General features: G+C 40.2%; 2 protein-coding genes across 2 annotated transcripts in view; one reads left to right on the top strand and one right to left on the bottom strand.

Moving 5' to 3' along the window:
* Positions 1-12,635: 12,635 nt before the first annotated feature.
* Positions 12,636-13,762, top strand: LOC119419971 (trafficking regulator of GLUT4 1). The gene is made up of 3 exons (XM_037687341.1): positions 12,636-13,052; positions 13,208-13,334; positions 13,407-13,762. The coding sequence occupies exons 1-3, from the start codon at positions 12,651-12,653 to the stop codon at positions 13,418-13,420; spliced, it is 543 nt and encodes a 180-aa protein (XP_037543269.1). The 5' UTR covers positions 12,636-12,650; the 3' UTR covers positions 13,421-13,762.
* A 365-nt stretch (positions 13,763-14,127) lies between these two features.
* The window catches only part of LOC119419970 (Golgi SNAP receptor complex member 1), a 13,992-nt gene continuing 4,044 nt past the window's right edge, over positions 14,128-24,075 (bottom strand). Inside the window, exons 4-9 of the mRNA XM_037687340.1 lie at positions 23,455-23,562; positions 23,273-23,364; positions 21,285-21,359; positions 16,311-16,340; positions 16,037-16,119; positions 14,128-14,384 (exon numbers count right to left, since the gene is read on the bottom strand). Coding sequence (XP_037543268.1) covers positions 14,260-14,384; positions 16,037-16,119; positions 16,311-16,340; positions 21,285-21,359; positions 23,273-23,364; positions 23,455-23,562 — 513 coding nt within the window. The 3' untranslated portion in view covers positions 14,128-14,259. The remainder of the gene's footprint in view (positions 14,385-16,036; positions 16,120-16,310; positions 16,341-21,284; positions 21,360-23,272; positions 23,365-23,454; positions 23,563-24,075) is intronic.

Here is a 24,075-nt window from a genome sequence, read left to right as displayed (position 1 = left end):
TCTGGACTTATGCTAGAGAAAAAAATCTGTTAGCAGACCTCAATGAAGTTTATCCATCCATCCATCCATCCATTATCTTTACCCTCTTATTCCATTTTGGGTCATGGGGGTCGCTGGTGCCCATATCCAGCAATCACTGTGCGAGGGGCGGGGTACACCCTGGACGGGTCGCAAGTCCATCACAGGGACACATAGAGACAAACGAGACAAACAACCATTCACTCTCTCATTCACACCTAGGGACAATTTAGAGTTACCAATCAGCCTAACATGCATGTTTTTGGTCTGTGGGAGGAAACCAGAGCACCCGGAGAAAACCCACGCATGCACGGAGAGAACATGCAAACTCCACCCAGAAAGGCCCCTGGACCGGGGTTTGAACCAAGGACCTGCTCACTGAGAGGCAGCAGCTCTACCAGTTGCGCCACAGTGCTAATTTCAGTGTTAAACAGCCTAATTTTATTTCGTATTTTTGATCAAAATCACGTACCAGAAGCAAATGCTGTCATCATTCTTTGTTAAAAACAGGTCTCTCTTGTAAATGAGTCCTCCAGGCTCAATGAGACTAACCTATATAAATAAAAGTTGACTGAAAAACAGCGGGCGGGCCGGCGGTAAGGGGATGCTCCTTCTCAGAAAATTTTGAATAAAGTAGACGTGTGATTTCCTGCATTTTGGTGTATTTTAACGAGTTGTAAAACATCTATGTTACCTACATTTGTAAACACTCTGCTTCTGTCAAGCATCCTACACCCCCCCGCCCCACTTGATAGTTCTAAGCCCGACACTGACCCTGCTCGTTGTTGTCCGACTCCATGGAAACCTCCAGGCGCCTCCTCTGTCTGTTCATGCAGCTACCTTTAAGCTCCTGCCTGTGTATGACTGAGGGCACTGACCCCCTCCACTTTTAGAGGTGGAGACTTTCTAAAGGTACTTGCTGAAATACTACGTGAAGGGGCAGCTCGTAAGTGGCTGTTGTGTTTAAAATTAGTGTTTATGTAATTATTTTCAGCTTACATATCCAATATAAGTTTTACTCATTCAAGGCAGTCATATTTGTTCATAACTTTATTATTAGTAAGCCTGAGAGTTACTGGATCCAAGTAAACAGTAACTGGAATGCACCCTGTCAAAATAAGAGTTCCTGGCTCCTGTTCTGGCGAGATCCAGCTCAAATTAAGCACTGGTGGTGGGCACAGCTAACCAAAAAGTTAGCTTTGCTAACACATGTTCTGCTAAAAAAAAAAAAAAAAAAAAATCAGCTTTGGTAACGTTAAACTGCCAAACCAGTATATAAATTAGCGGAAGCTAACGCTAAATCGCTAACCACTTAAAGACTGTCAGTCTGCGTCACACTCCTCATCTCCTTCCATTTGATGCTGCGACCATCTTGTCACTGTACACATAGTTAGCACGACAACAGACAGGAACAAGAATTTTGTTAGCGGACTTAAAGTTAGCAAAACTTTTAGCCGAAGCTAATTCCGCTAACGGTTTCCAAAGTTAGCGAAAATGCTAATTCGCTAAACTAAAAAAAATTGCTGCTAACAGATTAGCATAACTGTGCCCACCATTGCTCACATCACACTCTGATAATAATTAAGAAATAAACATTAATTCTAGTTGTGTAGGCTGTATCCAGTCTAAAAGTAAACTTCTTGTGTTTACAGTACATGTAAAACAGAAACACACCAACACTGCCTCGTTGCGCGCGCACGTCACATCCGTGCAGGCTCTGACGTCTGCTTCTCGTGATGCCTACGTCATGACGCTGCCAGCTGATCGGAGTGGGAAGCCGGGTGTGTGTGATATGAGAAGGAGGGAGGACCGGGACAGGAGTTGTGTAAAAGGGCTGAAGTCCTGCGCTGTCTCCTCCGCTGCTTCGGCGATAAAAACCCTTCAGAAACGCGAATTCTGTCGAACGTTGTTTTTAATTCTTAAAAAAAAAAAGGCAGCAGTGTTTTTCTCCTCCAGCTGGGAGGTTAAAGAAATCCGCAGACCCTGACACACCCTGCCTGCTGAAGCTCCGGGACTCGGCCGAGCTGTGGTGGGGCGAGGCGGACTGCTGAGCTCCGGTGGACCGTTCGGAGGAGGACCCTGCCGGTGTTCGAGGTGGGGGCGGTGAGCCTGTCTGTGTGCTGCTGTGGTGTTCGGTCCTGTCAGCTCCACTTAGCCCGTGGTGCCTTCATGACCCAGTTTGCGTGGAAATGGCCTCTCAGGCGGCTCTTTTCCGTGACTTTATTCAAGTCAAATCCACCTCCACAGGTCAGATTGGAGTTTTTCAGCAACATATATTTTCAGATTCTTGTGGATTTAATTGGATGTTTTAGGAGTTCTGCTTGAAGGCCTGTCTCTGTGTGCCTCCAGACCTACTGGTTCTGGTGGGGGTGGGGGACTCACAGAATATATGGGCTTACTGGAAATCTGACATTTGGGCAGTTCATGCTACAGCAGCTAATTTGCATTTGAGTGGGTTTTTTTTGTTTTCCAGTGAAATTTCTACTAAAGTTTATTTGAATTTTTTTACACCTGTACTTAATGTCCTAATCAACACAGAGAAAAAAAAACTTTAAAGTTAATGACATTCTTTACATGCTATGCTTTTCTTTCTTTCTTTTTTAACAGCTAGATAAATGCTGGCTTCAAAGTCCACACAGCAAGATGTTGCAATGAGAAGATCTCTAACCGTATAACTCGTCAAAAAGTATTTCCCATCCAAAGCTGTTAAAATTTGCTGAGTTCATGATAGGCCAAGTTGCAAGCCTGCGCTCAAGTAGGCGATAGGTGAAAATCAGGATAACTAAGGCAGAGTCATTTCTCAAAAATGCAGCAACACCAGCGGCAGTCGTTTTGGCAGAGATGCCAAATTCTTAAAGTCCGAGATAAGTTTTTAGATGTTTTGAAGGAAAAAACCAACAGAACATCATTCGTGCAGGTGTTTAGTCCTCCCTGTTGAAATTTCTACATCCACATCAGATGAAACATTTAAACGCAAAGTAAATTTCTGAACAAGTGTTTTATTTATTTGTTTTAGCATAAGTGATTCCAGAGGGCAGCTCATACGGTTATGTACGTTACATCAGTGTCGCCTGTCTTACATAATTGTGCAGCCAGAGTTCAGCGTGCCGGTAGGAATGCGCCATAGACTGTCACGAGCTGCATCTGTGCCACTGCGGTCCAAAGTGTGACATAATCCCTCCTGTCAATAAGGATCATATGCCAGCGACAGGATTTCACCCTAAAAAGCAGCTCGTCTTGCTTACATGTGCTGCTTTCTTCTGAATAAGTCACCTCCTCAGTGCTGCGTTCGTTTGCAGAAGTGAGGCCATCTTGCTCAACTTGGGTCCCACCCTTTAATTCCTACTGCGTGCCCTGTCAGGGGAGAACGGGCCAAGAAAGGATGAGCTATGTAGGTTGAATTAAATGGGAAAAAAAATCACAAAGAAGAAATGCAGTTCTGTCAAACAAAATGGCACCGACTGCTCGAGGACATGCTGATAGATCTCATATGGAGCATTTTCCGTCTACAGGAATTCAGAATGGCATTCAGCTGTTCCTCAAGACGACACACACCCTTTTGCTTTTTGTGATCCGAGAGTTAAAGTCAGCCTTTAAAGTCTAGCAAACTGTGAGCAGGCTCTCTGCGCTGTGGGCCTCCACCCTTTTCTCTTTCTGTCCCCATTTTCAGTCTAAAACCATCAGCCTGTGTTACGAACTCCAATCTGGGGCACTAAATACTCTCCCGACTGGGCCACACCCATAATGAAATCTACCTGGTGTCAACATTTAATTATCACGTGTTCCCATTAACAGAACTGCTGCTGCAATATGCCGATCTGTGCTTCTCTTTTTCCACTTAATTCCCCGTGCCGTTTTTATTGCTGACGCGTGCAATCGCTTCATGGCGCTAGCATCGCGCTGTCAAAGCAGCTAAACATGAAAAGGTCAACTGGACTCGCCCAAAATGCAAAAACATGTCCATCTGTTCCAGGTGCACGCTGCCCATCATTTCGTCATTAAACACAATTTTAGGTTTTCAAGACAAAACGAATCAAGCTTATAAGACGACTTCCTCTAGAGCCAAATTGTCTGTTTTCCTCCTTGTTTGCATTTACACGTTCCTATTTTTCACTGAGGCATGCATCCTGCGCGCCTTTCCTATTATTTGTCTCGCTGCAGCAAAGACTGCACATCCAGTCCTTTTTTGAGGGTTAGACTTCGCGTTATCTCTTTGACGCTGCTGCTGTATAAAAGTTCATGAAGACCCTCCGCTCTGCTCGCCATGGGACTCTGGTCACCTCATTTTCTCGGAGGAAATGGACAGACAGGAAAAACGAGAGGGAATGATGGGAGGGAGGGCAGGGTCAACCTGACGGCGAAGTCTCTCGTCCAGACCAGATGTAGTCAACGGGGAGGGGATGGGTTCAGAATGGAGGGATGGAAAAAGAAGGCGTGCAGGAGACGGTGCGAGGCCACCGCAGCCGGATGGAATTTCTAACATACACAGCTGGAATGTGAGGAATGCAGGACAGTCTGATCTGACTGAGAGAAGGTGGGGAGGACGGGAAAGATGTGGTACAAGAAAAGAGTGTGCTCGACAATGATCGCCTTTAAGAACAAAACTCCGACTTTGTGTTTGTGCAACATTACGGAGCAAATAACTAATTTAGTTTCAGTTTGAGGTCGTGACGGCTCCCAGTGGTCCCATGGGTGGCCTCGAGGGCGTGTACTGCGTGTCCTCCTCACGGAAAATTTCCAAGCCTAACTGCAGCGTGTCAACACGTTCCCGTTCTCGTCGTGTCACATGCCGACGCTCGGTCAGGAGTCCGTCGTGTCACTTTTCAACACCCACGTAGCTCTTCTGTGTTCGTGACCAAGCGGGTGGCAGCAAAAGAAGAAAATCCCAGCAAACGTCATTACTGATGCAGGAAGGTAGTCGCAGGAACTTTTGTCATTCATTTGCACCTTTTTGTTTTATTTGTGGCAATTTAGATTTAGAAAAAGACTTTTACTTGTCCTTCCAGGTATGTAATGATCAATTTAAAGCTCTCGCATGCATTTTTATACTTGTGCGGTGCACGACATCATCACAGTGAGCATTTTATTTGGTTTGAAAGACTACTAAAGTGTATAGACATGTAGGCTCTGGTCTAAATTGGGCCTAAAAGTCAAACTTTAGTTTAAAAACAAAATCATGCATCTATATGTCTAAATGACAGAAAAACATCTAGTTGAAAAGCATTCCTCCACTAAACTTAAACTTTGATGTTTATTCTCATGGCAGCAAATCAACCTTAAGCACAAACATGGCTACAACTCGCTCACCTTTAGATATTTTGCTAATATTCTGTGTGGTAGTAGCTGAGAGTCATCCCAAACACACGTGCTAACGGGTTACAGGCAGATTTAGTTCAAACCTTTGACATACAAGGCAGTGGACGATGGGCGTGATGTTTAAGAAATGCTAATTAGATTTTTTTATGCTGATGTGCTTTGACGAAGCGCGCGTCTATAATGGATCGATCCCAATCGATCGCTTCAGCAGAGGATTCGGACAGAAAATCAGACTTCGCAGCAGACGAACGCAAACATCTTTTCATTTTAGTGAAATCGCTGCGTTCCGTTTTGTTACAAGTGAGTATCCAGTTCTGTTGTGCTTGAGCTGATCAGATTTGGGTGGTGCACAGCCTGAGGATGGCAGGATGGATAGTTGTGCAAGGTAAATGTGCACATGTTTATATTGATTAATTTATTGTTGGGTTTATTGTTATGGTAGACTAAATTAGTCACAAACGGACTATGTGGCCACGTTTAAGTACCGTTGAATTTTTCATTTAAAAAGAACATGACCATTAAATAAAAAAAATTTAAAAAGTCTTGCAGGTGTATCAGAAATGGCATATTTTATATTTGAATGTGAAACTTTGATTTAATCGGTGCACTAAAGTGTGTCAGAGCAGTGGTAGGTTTGAGTCTGATTTGATTATGGATCTTTTTTGTGGTATGTGCCGAGTACAAGTCAGCACATGCAGCCAGGCCCTCTGCTGACTCACCACCTCAAGGGGAATAAAAATAAATAAATCTGACATTCGTCACGTCGATAAAGCAGTCGGGAGGCGTTTCTGTGCGCACTGAGCATTTCTCACCAACACGTTTGTGTTTAAACCGAATTGAACTGGTGAAGATTTGTTGAATCAAACCGTTACGGAGGTGAAACTTTCGTCCTGTTGGTTGGGACTTGTTTGTAGTTCTAAATACTTGAGGCTCTCCCAACTGCAGCGTGGAGCTCGGCGGCTTCATGCGAGCACGCCATTTGGTTGACCGAAGGCAGGGAAAACTCAGACTTGCTTTGGCTTTTTTGTGTGTTTGGATTCAGGGAGCTGCTTGTCAAACTTTCAGCGTATTTGACTTGAGCGTGCGTTACGTTTACATTCTTTTACATCTTAAAATCTGTTGCAAACAATGCTTTTTATTTCTCCACCCCTTTTTTAAGGTGGACATATTAAAAGTTACTGGAAGACCTCGCCTCAGCTGCGGAACGTTATCCTGCGTACTAAAAAATTACCCTGAAGAGTGCTCAGTTTGAAGAATTACACAAAGAGCTCCTGATTCAACACCAGTATGTTTTAGAAAAATGAATAAATTGGGAGTGAAAATGCACTAAATGGTTCTCGACTAACATTTTATCCTTTTTAGATTTAGATTGTAATATTTTACATGATTTTTTTAAATTAATTCAGATGATAACCTGACAACTGAAGTGGGTTTTAAAATATGCAGGATTAAAAACGGCTGAATACTAATGAGCAAACTTGTACTGTCTCTTTATCGCCTGCAGCTGAAAGGCAAGAGTGGGAGATGATGTTTTTGCCTGTCTGTGCACGTGTTCGCTACAAAATATTCTCGTGAACTACTCGGTGAATTATAATAAAACTTGCAGGAAATCCTCACTGGATGTTCGACAACTGATTAACATTTGTAGCACGAACTCAGTCAGTTAAATTTGATGTGGTAGAACCCGAGTCATCCTCAACACATTTAATGGTATTGTGCACAATATGTTCAAAGTTTGACCAAAATGGCTATAAATGTGTCGTTTCTCAGCACAAGTTTGTGTAAAACTTTAGCCTGAATTTGGTGATTGCTTCAAGGAGTGCTGTCTTTACTACCTTATGTGGATCTCTGTGCTGCTACTATCGCAGCAAAACTTCAGACTAAACCCGAGCAGGTAAACGTGACGCTCCAAACTCTGAGTCAGAGTTTTAAAATATTCTAATCAAATCGACCAGAGGTTTCCTCCCTGGAAACTCCCCAACGTCCTCCTCCTGAACACTTCACAAATATTTCTTTACACTTCTGAGAGATGTGCACATGTCCACTTTACATGTTCAGACTGTTTATTGGCTCTCAGTGATGCTCCGTAACCACGGTAACCAGCTGAAATATTCGAGAGGCCAGTTTGTGATTTTTTTTTTAAGTCACAAGTAAAATGCCATTTAAGATTTTCTTCTGTGTGTGCGCAACTTCTAATTAGATTTTTAATCTTCGACACTTCCTCAGGGCATTTTATTTTTTAAATTGATTTTCATAAATTTTTACATAATATCTCACAGCTGATCGAACTCACTGCAGCTCGCCTGCGCCCACTTTGTCTGTGTGCGGCTGGCTGCAGGCCACCTCGAGCCTACGCTTCTTGCTTCTTGCGGAGCAACTTTACAGAGGAAGCTAAAGCGTCTATTCTTCTTCTTCTTCCTGCAGAACCGCACACCACTAAATCAGAAGCAGGAAGAAGGAGTCACCGTGCATGCCATTAGCAGGACCGTGCGTCACTCCCGGCTGTCTGGTCTGAGCAGTGCTCCCTCACCCGTGGCCCCAGATGGCTGACTCACAGCAGTTCTTCACTGGCAAGCTTTATGTTCCTCTACACATGCTAAAGCTGCCAGCTGAAGAACTGCTCTGGTCTGCCCTGCTCTGCATGACTCAAGAGGAGGAAGAGGATGTGTACTGGTGGGAATAAAGGCTCTGCAATCAAACTGGACTTTTGTATTCAACAGGATTTCCTCGTCACTGTTCCTAGTCATGTGTCAACCACATTAAACACGGCTTTCATGTATGTTTAGGTCACATGATGTCCTTTCCTCACAAATAAATACTTGTTTATCTGCTTGTTTGTTCTCTCCTTACAACACAGAACAAAATGTTCCGAGTGCACACTGCAATAAAACACATGCCTGTCTTAAAACGCCAACAAGAATGGATCACGCTTAATTGTTCTGAACGCTGAAGAATCTGGTAATACCATTTTAAAAAACAAAATGACGCAAAGCAGAAGTTTGTAAAATTTTAATAGCCAAAAGTAACGCATAACCTAAGAGGAAGAGAAAAACTTTATATTCTGTTCTGCAGGGCCTGAAGGCGTCTTCGGCTGCTTCACTGAATTCCTTCACAGCATGTTCACTTGTGAAATCACCAGATGATCCATCTGACGGTGAAAGAGTTAATTTATGAAATTATGACGTACTTTCATCCGTTATCTTTTACCTGCTTCTTCCTTTTCCGGTTGTGGGGTTCTCTGGTGCACATGACTGTGCGAGAGGCGGGAACACCCTGGACAGGTCCCCAGTCCATCACAGGGACACGCACTCACTTGGGGACAGTTCAGAATTACCAATCAACATGCATGTTTTTGGTCTTTGGGAGGAAACGCATGCACGGAAAGAACATGCAAACTCCACCCAAAAGGCCGGGATTTGAACCAACGCCCTTCAACAGCTCTACCAACAGAGCCACCATGCCACCCAGTGATGTACTTTTTAAAGTAATAAAGATAAGATAAATAGATTAGAAGTGTCTTTAACGATGTCTTTGAGCTGTAAATCTGGGCGGAGGTGGTTTGTTGTGCCAAGAAATGAACACGATTCATAAAATCTGCTCTCGCTGACCAACAGTTTCAAAGGAAGTTTCCCTGTAGTCTGAGTTGGTGTGCTTCCTACAACCACCAGCAGATGACGTAATGCTCCAGGAAACAGACTGTAGAAGAGAGTGCCTCTTAAGAATGAATCTGGTGGGCCATTTGAACTTTTATTTCTAATGAACATATTTTTCATTGATATAAAGCACCATAATTTGTTCTGATGAGTCCTAAAGATGCTACAGCAGCCTATAGTGGAAAGTCTTAGAAGCATTAACCATGTTTTTAAAATGTTCTCTGAAATTAAAAAATAATAATAATTGAAATTCATTTATCAGCAGATCCACAACTGTAAGGCTGAACCGAACAACTTCAGTTGCTGTAAGAGGAAAACTCAAAACACACCAAGTTGCTGTTAGAGCATGAAAACAAAGAAAAATCTCCATCAAACGTGCATGTTTTTACTGAGGAATGTGCAGCAAAGTAAAATTAACGTTCACAAAACAGAATGTTAGTAATAATTTTACCTTTTAGCATCCAAACTGTTACTGTATCAATTAGAAGCTCGTTCAGTGACCGTTTAATGCTCAGAAAATGTCAGAAATCACATTAAGCCTTAACTTTTAAAAGCAAAATACAGATAAAAATCTGATGAGAAGGTTGCTGTAAATTACACAGCACGTCATTCTGCACCAAGTGTAGATAAAACTGCAGCTCCGAACCATTCGAGCAGATGATCAGCAACATCACAATTCTATAGGAAAGATAAATATTTACAAACTGTTTTAGAGCATTAGTAAAATTTGATTTATTATTCAACAAATATTCTTGTGACTTAAGTTATTTGCTAAAAATACTGATTATAACTGTAAATCTGATTTACGTCTGACTTAGATTATTAAAACTCAACATCAGGAGGTCCAACTCCTAAACTGAGGCTGCTGCTTGTAAAAATCTGCATGTAATAATAATAATAATAATAATAAATAAAACCTAAATAAATTAGTTTTAAAAAGCTGAGGTCTCCAGCAGGGGTTTTGCTACAGCTTCTGTTGGTTTCTGTTCTCACTGTATTTGTAGTTCCATGGTCTTATTCCAGTGACTTCCTGTCTTATTTTGTTGCATCATTTCCTTTGTGCTTGTCAGATCTTGGATCAAACCTGAGTTTTATTATTTATTATTTGTGTCAGCATCCTTTATTATTGGTTTTATTTGTTGCTTAATCAGTCGTTCGCCTGCTTGGGTTCTTGAGTTCTGTTACCTTCAACAAAGCGCTGATTCAATCCATAAAGTTTTTATCTGTGTGCACAACGAGCTGTTGGACACACCGACAGGAATTTATTTGCTTTGACAGTTTTTATAACATTGTAATGTCACTATCTAAACTTAAACTATATTACATAAACTTATGTTCTAGAGAGAAAAGTGTTAGAAAAATATGTACATTTAGCAGTTTTCTAAATATTTCTACGCTTTGATTTTTTTTAGCAGTTTTCTTTACATCATATTACGCTGCTTCATATCTGTAGGGTGTTTTTAGACCTTGTTGGCTCCTTTTCTTTAACTCCAAAGTCCAACTCACCCCCAAACCATCTCATTTAGGATCAGTTCAAATAACTCGAGCAACAATCGTCACTTTCTATCTTGGTCAAAGGGATATTTTAGACATTTAGAAGTTGGGCTCTATGAACAACTAATATCTTACCTGTTGTAGATAGCTCAATAAATGTCCTACTGTAATTTTTGGACTATTGAGAGCACCTGAATATGAGCCACGCCCACCAAATAAAAAATGATGCATATATAGGCCATGCTTGTCTAAGCCATGGGTGTTCACGTTGTAACATGAGATATTTACACACAAAGGTTTTTTTAAACTTTTAATTAAATACATACAATAAATGTTTTTTTCCTGAACGGCACCTGCAACACGCCTGGTTAAAATTGATTTATTTATTCGTGTGTTTTCCATGATAGGTGCATGAAGCACAAAATAACTGATCTGAAGATTTTAGTGTGAGCGGGTTTGATTTATGGTAATTCGAAGTTTCTTTGATCCACTGTGATCTGTTCGGTAATTTCATTGGTCAGATTTTCTTTTAAACCTTTATTTATGCAGGTCTCATTGAGTCATGAGGACCCACCCCACAAGAGAGACGTGTATTGGGCAGCTTGCGAGCGCCCGGGTGTGACGAGGCTAAATGTTTTGGCTGTATGAAGTTCGTTAGCCGGTCAAAACAAACAAACAAACAAACAAAAAACATAAATTAGCTGCAGCATTGTATAAGCTGAGGGGTTTAAAGCCTGTGAAAAAAGTAGCAGCTTATAGTCCGGAAATTACGGTAATTTAGGAGAAACGACATTTATAGGACGGACAAGCTAATGACTGGTTCTGGAAACACCTTTAACTTTTATTTCACTGTCACTTTTACGTGACAGTAATTTTGCTGCAACATGAGTGCAAATAGGAGCAGCTGCAGCTGGCTGAAACATCTGGTGCACTTCCTGCAAGAACATTGTGATACTTTTGCTGAAATAACAGTGTGTTGTAAAACTTACGGTAACATAAAGGTTTAATTAATAGCATGTATAGCAATACCTGGCATGGACCACTATAAAACTGTGTTGATTAGATTTATTTTAAGACAGTAGGACGCATTTTGGAATGAGATAGGTTTGGACTGCATTGACAAGCAACCACGTGTTGGTCTGAGTGGACTTGATTTAAAAAGTAATTTTGTCATATTTTGTTATATTGGCGTTTTTTTTTTTTTTCACCAGAGGTTTGCCAGGCTGCACTTCAAAATAATCAAGAGTAACTGTAAAAGGTCCAGACTTTTGTTTGCATGAACAGTTGTGAGATTCTGGAGATCTGATGTCACTTGGACTAATATTCAGTCTGGTCTAACGCAATCTTAATTCTAGTTCTCTAATCTGAGATCGTTTGAAAAGCTATCTATGACATGTAAGATATTAATTGTTCATATCCATAAACCTCAACTTCAACATTTCAAAAATATCAGTTTTTGATTAAATAAATAAAGATGATGCAAGTTTGTGCCAACCAGAGGGACCAGAAGACCCTTGTTATCTTGAGTTTTACGCAAAGAAACCCAAAACATCTGGTCTGGCGTTTCTCACGAGACAACATCAGTTAATGGTCTCAGCGACCAAACTTTTCAGGAGTTTCTAAGTCAGCAGGTGTGTGTGTGTGTGTGTGGGGGGGGGGGGGGGGGGGGTTTTGAAAGATTTTGTGTTCCCTTTCTCCATTAAACACTCTTCGCTGCTGCGTCCTAAATGCTGATCCAGCTGCTGCCGTCGCGCGTAAATGGAAAGCTTTTACCCACCGCGGGTGTTCTCTCCAAAAGAGGTTTAATAATTGTTTTTTAGCTCGGCTCGAGCCTCGCCTGATGCTTAAGTGAGGCTCTGGTGCTGGGGGTGTGCTGTGGAGAGGAGGGATGCGGTAATTCCTTACTACATGATACAGGAGGGGGTGGAGGGGTAAAAAATCAAGGCGTGCGTCACCGGCAGCTGAACGCCAGAGCGCCTCAGACACCATTAACATCTTGGCCATCAATAAGACATTTGGATGGAGTTAGACTGCTTAATTAAAAAGACTGCCTCGACTCTATTCTGAATGTGGATTATTTAATCTGATGACCCCCCAAAGGGAAACATCTGAGGGAAGACTTTTCAGCATCTCCACCAGCAGGACAGAGATCACTCCCATCTCTCAGCGATGGCCATCAACACGGATGCCGCCTTTGGGAAAAGCGCCCTCGGCGACAGAGAAGTTTCCAACCCGACCGACTTCCAGGACACGGAGAAGCTGCTGAGCACCGCCATGGCCGAGCCCACCGGGGAGACCAACCTCAAACCGTCCGACTCCTTCTCCCTGAACGTGAGAGGGAGCGTCCGGTCCCTGGACGCGGAGCAGGACGGCCACAGGTCCCCGCTGAAGTCGGGCTCCGTCGGGCAGCTGTCCGCCCCACCCAGATCCACCTCCCGGATCAGCCTGGGCCAGCTGTCCTCCCCGGTGCCGCCCGGGTCCGCGCCCTCCTTCTACCTCTGGCTGGCCGTGTTCTCCTGCTTCTGCCCCGCGCCGCCCTTCAACATCTTCGCCCTGTGGTACGCACTCGTGGTGAGCGCTGCTTTGATCAACTATCAGTTTGTTGGAGCTTTACGCACCCAGCTGTAACCCTTATTTGTCCTTATGCTTGTCAAGCACCACAGGTGGTTTGCTCCTGCGGTGCTGATCAATTATTAATGTTTCATTTCCTTCCACTTTCCCGGTAGTCCAGGTCAGTTCTCCACACAGGAGACATTGATGGAGCACGGAAGTACCAGCGTCTATCAGTGCTGCTCAGCACTCTGTCAATACCAATGGGTGTGGCTGTGATCATCTTCATAGTGTATACTTTAGGTATGAAGGACAAACATGAAACAAATACACGAGCATGGCTGTGTGTTAATGTCTCCTCTCTCTGTCCCTCAGAGAACCGGCCATGAACTGTGGGATGGAAAGAGTCTCCTGCTTCAGAGGAGCTCGGATTTGCACAGAAGAAAGAGGAGGAGGAGGATTGTCATTTTTGGAAGATGCAAAAAGCACAAAATCTGGGATGAAAACCATCTTGAGAGAATCCAGAGTCCAACTTATTTTTCCCCCTTTATGGACAAACTCAGGAGTCAAAGGAGGAGCAGGGAGTGAAGGTTTTGTGTTGGACTGTAAATCTGTGGAGGCGAACCTGTCGACTGAAGTAATGGAGCACAGATGCACATTTCTCCTTCCTCTCACAGCCACTAAAAAAACAAACAAAAATATATACTGTATAATCGAAAGCTTTAAAAAAAAAAAAGTCAACCTTTTCTCAAAAATGATCAGATTTGTATGTGGTGAGAGCCTTTAAAAAAACAACCTGTAACATACATTTCTCTCTTTGGGTGTTTTGCTGCTGTTTGAAGATGCTTCACTTGTTTTCAAGTTTACACGTTTAAATCTAATATGTCTTTCTGCTGTCCTCCTGTGGTGTCCTGCTTTGCACGCTGACTGTACAGACTCCTTGCTATGTTTACAGTATAAGTGACAAACGGGACAAGTTCCTCCTTGTATGCACTGATCTCTTTATACATTTATACTGTATGACTGGTTTACTGTGCCATAGCTCTGCATGTCTGAAATAAACTTGAATGAGCATGACTGACGTGAACGTGACCATCACCTTTAATAGGAATAAAAGAAAAACAGAAACAGTATCCCAGTTAAATATATCTTCACGCTTCCTTCGTGGTAAAACTACAAGAACTGAGCAGCAACTACACGTTAAAAACATGTAAACGTCTTGGTCCGGTTAGTGGAACGTGTAGAGCAACAGGAGAACGACGCAGACGCCGATCACCACACCTAGAATTAAGGAGTCCCGCCTCTTGCGCAGATTGATTTTCTGGATGAGGCTGTTGATGGCGGGGAAACGATCTGAGGGGGTGGCGGGGGTGAGGAGATCGTGGTGAAGGAAAAATAATTAAGGTCTGAGCCAGGCCTTCCCTCTTTGCAGCAAATCAGAGACAAAAAATAAATAAATAAAAAAGCAGCAGAGGAAAATTCATCTGCAGGGTTAATAAAAAATAAATAAAATAAGTGATTGTTAATGATGCTTCTGTCCAGATGAAGCTCGATTCAGTTCAGTTGGATTATATAAATAATTAAAAATGACAAAATAAATAAAACAATTATAGAAATTGCACATCCTGCAAAAATGCAGTGCAGCTTATTGCTGAAGAACTTGATGAAAAACTGAAATTAGCTAAAAAAAAACCCAACATGCTGAAATGGAAGAACAAGCCTAAATTATCATATAAAAGCAGAAAGAACACATTTGTTGAAGCAGATTAAAATAAGCAGAATTGAGCACAAAAATTAGGAAATCAGCTAAAAAAGCTAAAATTAGAAAAAACGTCTAAAAAGTAGCCGAAAAGGCAGAAAGAAGTTTAACCTATGAGAAGGAAGAGAAAAGAGCTGAAATCAGCAAAAAAAAAATGTGGAATTAGCTGAAAAAGCTCTAATCAGCAAAAATAAAAACAGCTAAATAGTAGCTGACATAGGAGAAAAAAGCTGAAAGGAGCATGACAAGATAAAATTAGCGGAAAGATGTTAATTAGACTGAATGTAGCAGAAGTTACCAAGAAAATTTGAATTTATCTGAAAACAGCTGAAATTACAGGAGATAAATATGCTAAAAAGCTAGCTGAAAAGTTAGAAGCTTAAATTAGCATAAAAAAGCAGAAAGAACATGTTTGCCCAGTTAGGCAGAAAAGAGCAGAAATGAGCACAAAAAAAGAAATTACCTGAAAAAAGCTGAAATTAGCAACAAAAAAAAAACTGCTGAAAAGTAGCTAAAAACGAAAAAGAAGCTGAAATTACAAGTGGAGAGAGCACATTTTTGCTTAATTAGGCTGAAAAAAAGTTGAGTGCAAGAATTGTGGAATTAGCTGGAAAAACAAAATTAGCATTAAACAGCTAAATAGTAGAAAAAGCTGAAACTTGCTGAAATAAGCTGAAAAGAGCACATCAAGCTGAAATTAGCTTAAAAAAGTAAGAAGAAGCACAAAAATGTTGTAGAAATTGCAGAAAGATCCTGACAGGAGCACAAAACAGCTGGAAAAACAGCTGAAATTAGCTGAAAAAATAAAAGTTTAAATTTGTACTGGTAAGCTGAAAGAAGCTGAACCAGAACAAAATGTGAAACGAGCAGTAAAAGGTTGTAAACTGATCTAAAGATTTGAAGGAATTAAAATGAGCTCAATTCATTTTCTATGAGAAAAAAACGGCAGAAAAGACAAAATATTTCAAAAAGCTAAAGTTGCTCCAATACCAAAAGTCAAAGCAGGATTGTTCTGAAAGAGCTAAATGTTTTGATTTATGATTTATTGAAGTAGCACAAAAACTGTAAAATGAGAAACATGTTGAAAAATGTACAGAAAAAAATGGATCACAAAAGTGTGAATGCTTCATGAGCGTTCACACAATAATATAAATAAGACAACTTGGTGCGAATCTCCAATTTAAAGCAAACGCAGAGAAAGTTGTTTGGAAAGAAAGAAAGTGGATTTTAGTGCTAAAAAGGATACTGGCCAAAGTTGTGACTCTGGTCTGAATGGACTTCAACATCCCACGCTGAAATGTGATGCTCTCTTTGGTAGCCATGGCGATGCTGGAGGGAGATAAACCATTAGCAGCAAGAACAGACAAGTATTTGTGGAGTCAAGTTACACCGCATTTACCGTTTCAGCTGATAAGCTAAAACACGGCTAACAGAATGAGCTGGGACTCCTTGTGATACGTTTGTGTCCAGAGAATAACAGAAAAGAGAAAGAGGAGGACGGACTGAGCTATAAAACCAACCTTATGGCGTGGTCGATGAGACTATCTGAGCTGTGGACGAAAAAGAGGGAAAAATAAATAAATCCAGTCGAGTGTCATCGGTAAAGTCAGAACTGTAAGCTTTTTAACTACATTTTTAAATATATTTTATACAGCTTATGATGTGTCATGAATAAAAACAGTAAAAAGAAGTTTGAGTCCTAAAACCACACATCCTGTTGGGTCTTTCATCAATAAAAAAGCTCTTTCTCAGATTCCTGCAGCGCAGTAGAAAAAGCTCCTTAATGGGAAACTTTGGTCGATTTACGTCACTTAATGTGTGTAATATTATCTGCTCTGAGCACATTTACATTTTGGGGCGGAGAGCAAATCCATCTCACTTGCTTTAGGTGCAAGTAAACGTTTTGAGCATATATAGACGAAAGAGGATGAACACTAACGCACAGCACTGTTCCTGCAGGCAGCCATTAGCTGCTCAGATAAGTCACGGACAGAAAAATGAAGCGTTCAGTCCGGGCCTGAAAGAGCATGTGAGGGCAGCGGCGTGCATCCTGTCAGACTCCACTGGAGACCAGAAATCAATACCGTGCTTTAGACTTTCTCCATCTGTTCGTCCACCTCTCCCACTAGCTATCCACTGAAATCCTCCACATTTTCTGCCATCTCTGCATTAGATGAAAGTCCACAAGCTTCTTTTTTTTTTACTTTTATGTGAAACTATTTCTTCACTGGAAACACTGGTATATCAGAAAAGGTCTTAATGTTTTGACCCTTCGTGAAAATGATCTCGATACAGAGCATGAAATATTCATGTATAAATGAACACAGATGGTATCGGTGTCTCTTTATTGACATGATAGCAGACCGAAAGGAGATGATGTCGCTCCTGAAACTTCTTCCTTCTTATGCTTGTACGCCACTTTCACAGGCGTCTAAAAACACAATCGAATGAAGAGAATACACAACTAAACTAAATAAATCACATTACAAAGATTTGACCTTTTCTTTCTACAGAACTTCACGATAAGGACACAAGTATTTGGACAGACCTGGGACTGTACGACTTTGTATTCAAATACATGCACGTTAATATGGCGTGTCCAAAGCGTGGCCCGAGGGCCATTTGTGGCTCTTGGAGTGAATTTGTGCGGCCCACGACTGCAGTTAAAGAATGGTATCATTTTGACCCCGAGGCTTAAGAGGTTGATGCAGATGTAGACCTTCTTAAGATTTAATGGTGATACTCTTTAAATTTTTAGGTTATAAGCAAAACAGATTTAAACAATCTTCTGAAAATGGGCGATATCAAGTACAAAACAAATATTTAGCTAGAATTTAGGGATGCACGATATTGGATTTTTGGCCGATATGCCGATATGTTAAAACTTATTTGGCCGATAACCGATACCAATTGTGATATTTTTTCCTAGACCTACTTACAGAGACTACATAGCTTTCTCTGCTATGAAATTAAAATACATTATTCTGCATGGTCTTTGTTAATTTGGTCTGCTGATGTAACGCTTCAATTTGGATTATGTTTAATGTCAAATTTATTCATGACATTTACTCTCTCTAACACGATGACAACACTCGAACAGTGCACGTTTGTAAATTTTCACAAATCGAAACTCAACCTGTTCACAAGCGATAAGTCAAAAGCGTATAAGTAGTAGTGTATTAATACTTGATCGTTTCTTAAATTAAAAATTAACTTAAAACAGAAGCTTTTTATATCAGTGAGTTAATTTGATGGAATGTCCGATGTCCGATATTTAACTTTATCGCTAATATCGGCCGATACCGATACCATGCCAATAATATCGTGCATCCCTACTATAATTAATCTCTTTATCCTACAACAAACCTTCACTGACCTACCAAAAAGTAGAATTTTGGATAATATTAATTAAACCTTACTAAATATAAGTGTTTTCAAATAAAATAATTTTAGTCGATTTAATAATTGATTGATCTAGGGCTGCAACAACAAATCGATAAAATCGATAAAAATCGATGATTAAAAGCGTTGGCAACGAATTTCGTTATCGATTCGTTGTGTCGCGCGATTATGCGTCTTTCACGGCACTGTGGAGCCATTTCGTTTTGTTCACGGGCAGTTCATTGTCAATGCTGACTGACTGAATAAAGTTTAAAAAAAAAAAACTGCAGCGCGAGTTGAACAGAGCGAGGGGGGAGGCAGAGCAGAGGCTGTGTTTTTAAAGGAAATTTAAGTAAATTTTACAAATGACCGACGCAGCGAAAACTGTTCGACCCAAGTCCTCCAAAGAGTGGGAGAACTTCACAAAGATAAAACATGAGAAGCATGTCGCTTTGAAAATCACCGACACGACACGAGAGAACCACGGAGATAAACGTAAACATGTCGGAGTCACGAGGAGGAGGAAGGAGCTGCAGCTGATACAACATGTTTCACTCCCAACTCGTGTTGCAGGTGAGTCTCTACAATTTAACACATTGTTCTGTTTCAAGAGAGAAAACGTAACGTCAGTCTGTCTTTAGCTGAAGGTGCTGTTTGTTTGTTTGTTTGTTTATCTGATTAATGGCGGTGATAGAGAACGTGTGTTACTTTTTATTTAATTTAATTGGAACAAGCAGTGTTTAAATGTGATTTATAAATAAATCTAACACAAAGATAATAATTTAATGATTAAGCTTCAACTTTTAATTTGCTGGCAAAGTCTGAAGACACTGCATGTATGGCAGGATGAATTGCATTTAAACAGGAATTAAAGTAATTTATTACATCTACTCAAATGTGTGTAATTAAGTATTATATGTGTGTGTGTGTGTGTGTTTAATTGCTCTTTTAGCTACTTTTGCCTGAACCTAACACTGTAAGTGAAACAAGGCATTTCTTGAGTTGCTGTAAATTATGCTATAAAACATATTTACTCTCTCATTCCAGAAAACAACAACAAACAACAACATCCTTCATGATGGACAGACATCATGGAAACCACAGCAGCAGCTGTCTTCACTGAAACATCCTGAACATGATTGTTACTGACATGAGGCCTCTGTCGATGGTTGAAGACGAAAGCTTCACTACAATGATCCACACTTTTAATCCAGGTTAAAATAATCCACACTTTTAATCCAGGTTACACTCTTCCCTCAATGACACATTTTACAAAGTAGCTACATATTGTGCAGGTATAAAGACACATTTGTATATATTTTTGTGTACATTTATTTTTTAAGCTATTTGACTAACTTTTATTTTTTATTTTTCAATATTTTACTAACAGAATAGTAAATAGCAACCTGTTTTTTGTGTGAATTGCTATGTCAGTCAAATGTTCAATTTTGGAATAAAGGGGTGGAAATTAAAACGTTGTGGTTTTTTTTTGCCGATTCATCGATTAATCGAAAAAATAATCGGCTGATGAATCGATTATTGAAATAATCGTTAGTTGCAGCCCTAGATTGATCAACTTTATCAGTGTCTTTTCAAACCTTCCATGAATCTGTTTTAGCGACTGCCAGCTGGACGGTTTTTCAGATCTTCGATGACCCTTTTGGGCCAACCATGGTCCAAACAGGGGATTGAAGTTCCACCCCCCCATTTTAAAAACCAGTTACTCATTTTAGGCTTTTATCTGTGAAAATAAACGAAAATGAACGTTCCAAGCACAAGAACACAAATAATAGACACCCAAAAATCTAATAAAATAAATTCTTAAAATAAAAAAAGGTTAATGTTTATGAGGCTTCTAATGTTCTGGATCTACAAGAATTTAAAATGAACTTTTTAACCTTTCTCCAAAATATTGTTCAAGTTGTTGAGAGTTTAAAAATGGGGGTGGGGGTCACGTTTTAAATTTTTATTTTATTTTCTTAAATTCACATTTTTCTGGCACGCGAGTCCTTTCATCTAGACAGTTCTGGCCCACCTATGAAAACGTTTGGACACCCCTAAAGGTGCTTGATGAGGTCGAGGCCACGGTTCTGTGTGGCCCAGTCAAAACAAACGGGCCTGACTCAAAGTGCTGCCACAAAGTTGGAGTCATAATGTCTGAAATGTCTTGGTGACGTCCCGTCGCTGGTGATAAAGGGCCTAGTCAAAACCCTGAAGATGAAACCCCAACCATTATCACTCCCCCACCAAACTTCACAGCTGATACAAAGCAGACAGGTAAAACTCTCCTGCCACCTAGTGCACTTTATACAGAGGTCAGGGGTCATTTTAGACAAACTGCATTGACTGTCTGTACATTTAAAGATTTGATAATTATGTTTTTAGAGCTTTAAATGGTCATGGCCCGCCCTACCTCACTGAGCTGCTACACATTTGTTATTCTAATCCAGGGTTTGCTTTTACTTTACTTTTTGGGTTTTTATTGTGTGTTGTGATTGCTGTTGAGTTTTGTTCGTTGTAACAACATATTTGTCCTGTGATTGTTGAATATGCTGTTTTAAATAAAGCTGGCACGGCATATACACCTAGAAAAACGGGTCTGACTGAAACACTTGAATCAAACAATTAACGGGCAAGTCCAAATACAGCACTTCTGTCTACATAGTGCGCATGAAACGATGCCCGAGTTTCAGCAGAAATGTTAAACAATATGTTTGTGCTTGAGGTATGTGTTGGGAATGACTCTCAGCTACTACCACACCAAATTTTGGCCCATCCTCCATAAAACTGACCGAGTTACAGCAGCTATCATTTGTAGACTTGAACCTAATAATTTCTGAGTTTCATGAAAATGTGTCCAGTTGTTCATGAAATATTTTGAAAAGCGCACACGCACAAAAACAATTACATCATCGCCCGCAGCCGTAAAAAGTGGTCAGTAAAAATAAACCATTTTAAGCACATTTTAAGCTCCTGGCTTTTGGAAATGAGTGCATGCAGCAGAGCAAAAGCATCATGAAAACAAGGAATAATTTTGTGACTTGTTTATTTTTAAAGACGTCTGTATTGATTTTAGTTTTGGGTTTCTAAAAAAAAAAAAAAAAAGCTCTTACTTTCTGAGATGTTCATGCTCCTTCAGGAAGAGCTCAGTCCTTCTGTTGTTCACCCCTGAGCTGCTCTTGTAGGACCTGATGAAGAAAAGGGAGCAGAGAAACAACAAATGAGCTGCGATCGAAGCAGATTCATCATATATGTGACCTGTGCTGGCAGAAAGAGACATTAGAGAATTTTTATTTAATGTTCATTTGATTTTTAGCTTTATAGTTCTCATAGTTTTATCTGATTTTATGCATTTATTCATTTTTTTTTTTTTTTACTTGGTTTTAATTTCTTATTTTGTTCTGTACAGCAGTTTAGCTCACTATAGTGTTTTAAAGTGCCTAACAATAAACGTCGGATTGCATTGGAAAGCTGGTGAAAACATCACGGCTACTTTGTCACCAGTGATGCAATGATGAAGTCAGCCTTTGTCTCATCGAGCTCTTCCAAAATCAATGCTAACAAAAGTCAAGAAGTTTAGCTAATCTGGACTTGACCACCTCAATATATGAATAAATAAAAGTGGCATAAGTAGTTAATCTAATGTGTTTTTCAGCTGTTGAAATAATATATTAAGCTCAAGGTGACAAAGGAAAATGGCTGCTCTGCAGTGAGATACATAGACGCTGCCCTGCTAACAGAAATAGTTATGATAAAACGTTTATCATCAGGCTTTCATTCATTGTTTTATTCTCCCGAATTAAAACTTTAAAGTGACTTTCTCTGATTAAGCCAAAGCATCATCCTCGGTCTCTTATTTACACCATCTCCTCCCATTTTCTTTTTAATTCACCATCCATTATCAGCTTTGGTACCGCACGCACCTCAGTGCTCATCTCTGTGGGAATATTTAAAACTGAATCGCAAACATTTCGTAATTAGTCTACATCGAATCAGAAAATCTCTCTCTTCCTCTGTCTGACTGGCTCTCCTCATCCTCCAATGATGTAGCATTTCTTTGCATATTGCAGGCCACATGTAACCACTCTCCCTCAGCTCTGGCTGAATGAAAGCCTTGTGGTTTGATTTACTGTAGAAGGCACTTACAGAAGATATCCCCCAGAGGAGGAGAGAAACAGATGCAGTGAGGAGGAGGTGGGAGGTGCCTCTTATTGGAGGATGAAAAAATGACAAGAGGGAGTGGAGAGTGTCAAGAAGTTCAAAAACAATTAACACAGCAAATATCAAAAGAGGAGGGGGAGGAGAAAGAAAAAAGAAAAGGTACCCAATCCCCACTTTTTTAAACATTTGTTAAGACTTACGACTTTTAAAACAATATCCAGTTAGGAAAATCAATGTTCACAAGAATTCTCAAGCATGTTTGTGAGTACACCTCAAAGTTTTTGCTTATTTTAAAATTAAAATGTGCAGCTTTAAGCGCTGAAACGAGCACTTGATTAGCCTGTTGGGCCAGAAAGTTTACCAGCTATTAGTTCCATTCACTACATCAACTGTAAATGTATCCTTTTGCACATTAAAATGATTGCTTTAACTTGGGTTAGATGAAATTATCAAAAAGGTGCATCAGCACCGTGTCCACGCAGAACTTGAGATTGGAAACTTTTTTAAGCATATAATCGTTTTTGTCATAAATAGAAATTCCTGGGTAAACAAAATAAATAAGTGCTTGGTAAAGATTTATTTCCATTTTAACCAGATTTGATTAAATTAGGCTGTAGCCTTCAGATGCTGAGAATCACTGAGATACTTCTCCGAACAAAGGTTTTGTTTTAGTTGAGAAGTTTAAGAATTACTCCACACTCAACATTTACTGTCAGCGAGACACTCCTTTATGACAAACGTCATCTCAAAAACATTTACAGCTGAAAATGATGCTTTAGGAAAATGTTTATTAACAGCAGCTCAGACTTGCCAGGTAAGCAAGTTTAAAAGTGGACCTATAAATGTTTCACTTCTTTATTATCCATCAGTGATGTTTGTTATTTTGAAATACACAGAGTACATAATGTACTTTATAGTGCTTGTGTCTGAAAATGCTTACTCAATGTCTCTGTGAACAGAGCCCAGCAGGTCCTCTCGCTCTCGCAAGCTGAAGAAGTTACTTTTGGTTTTGTTAAATTCATGAGTGTAGTCCTAAGGAAACATGGCAGGGGCACGAAAAACAGTATGAGAACTTTTTAGGCAGTGAAGCTCTTTACAAAGTGAAGATGAAGCCACAAGTACCTGTAAAATGTCTCTGTGTCTCTGTAAGGTGTGCATTAACGCTGCGTTGTGTGACGAAGCTCCAGGAGTGTTTGTGTATTCTGCCATTTTGTCATTGACTGCAGTAAGCTGCAAAAAATAAAGATAAAATCAACATAAATAATGTTATAGTAACTAAACTTACAGGACTAGAAAAATAGCAATGATGAGCATGAGTTGTAATTTTAACACTCTGTACTATGGCACAATATGTACAAAATAAACAGAGTTCTTCAAACGTAGATTTGTATAACACACTAATGCCCCTTTTCCATTAGTACCGGTACGGGCCGGTACAGCACGGCTCTACTCTACTCGGTACGGTACAGGTTGTGTTTCCATTATGCTTTCAGTACCGGTTCCAGTGGGCGGGGTTCAAATTGACGTCACCACCTCTCACCAGCTGGTGGCGCTGAGACGCAGAAACTGTTTTCAGTACAGGTTGAGAATTTATGTTATTTTGAAGTTGTGTGTATGTATGTATGTATGTGTGTATGTACATGTGTATAAATATATATGTATATATATATATATTTATACACACACACACAAATATATATGTACACACATATGTGTATATATATATGTGTGTGTATATATATA

The sequence above is a fragment of the Nematolebias whitei genome, chromosome 14 (genome assembly GCF_014905685.2).
Source record: "Nematolebias whitei isolate Nwh7 chromosome 14, NemWhi1, whole genome shotgun sequence".
NCBI lineage: Eukaryota > Metazoa > Chordata > Actinopteri > Cyprinodontiformes > Rivulidae > Nematolebias > Nematolebias whitei.
Note: the sequence above shows the minus strand (reverse complement) of the source record. Positions and strands in the feature narration are given on the sequence as shown.

Bases quoted from the DNA above. Each gene is read 5' to 3' on its own strand.
- LOC119419971 (XM_037687341.1), top strand. From the start codon at position 12,651: ATGGCCATCAACACGGATGCCGCCTTTGGGAAAAGCGCCCTCGGCGAC. The intron at 13,053-13,207 runs GTGAGCGCTGCT...CTTTCCCGGTAG, and splicing joins CCCTGTGGTACGCACTCGTG to TCCAGGTCAGTTCTCCACAC.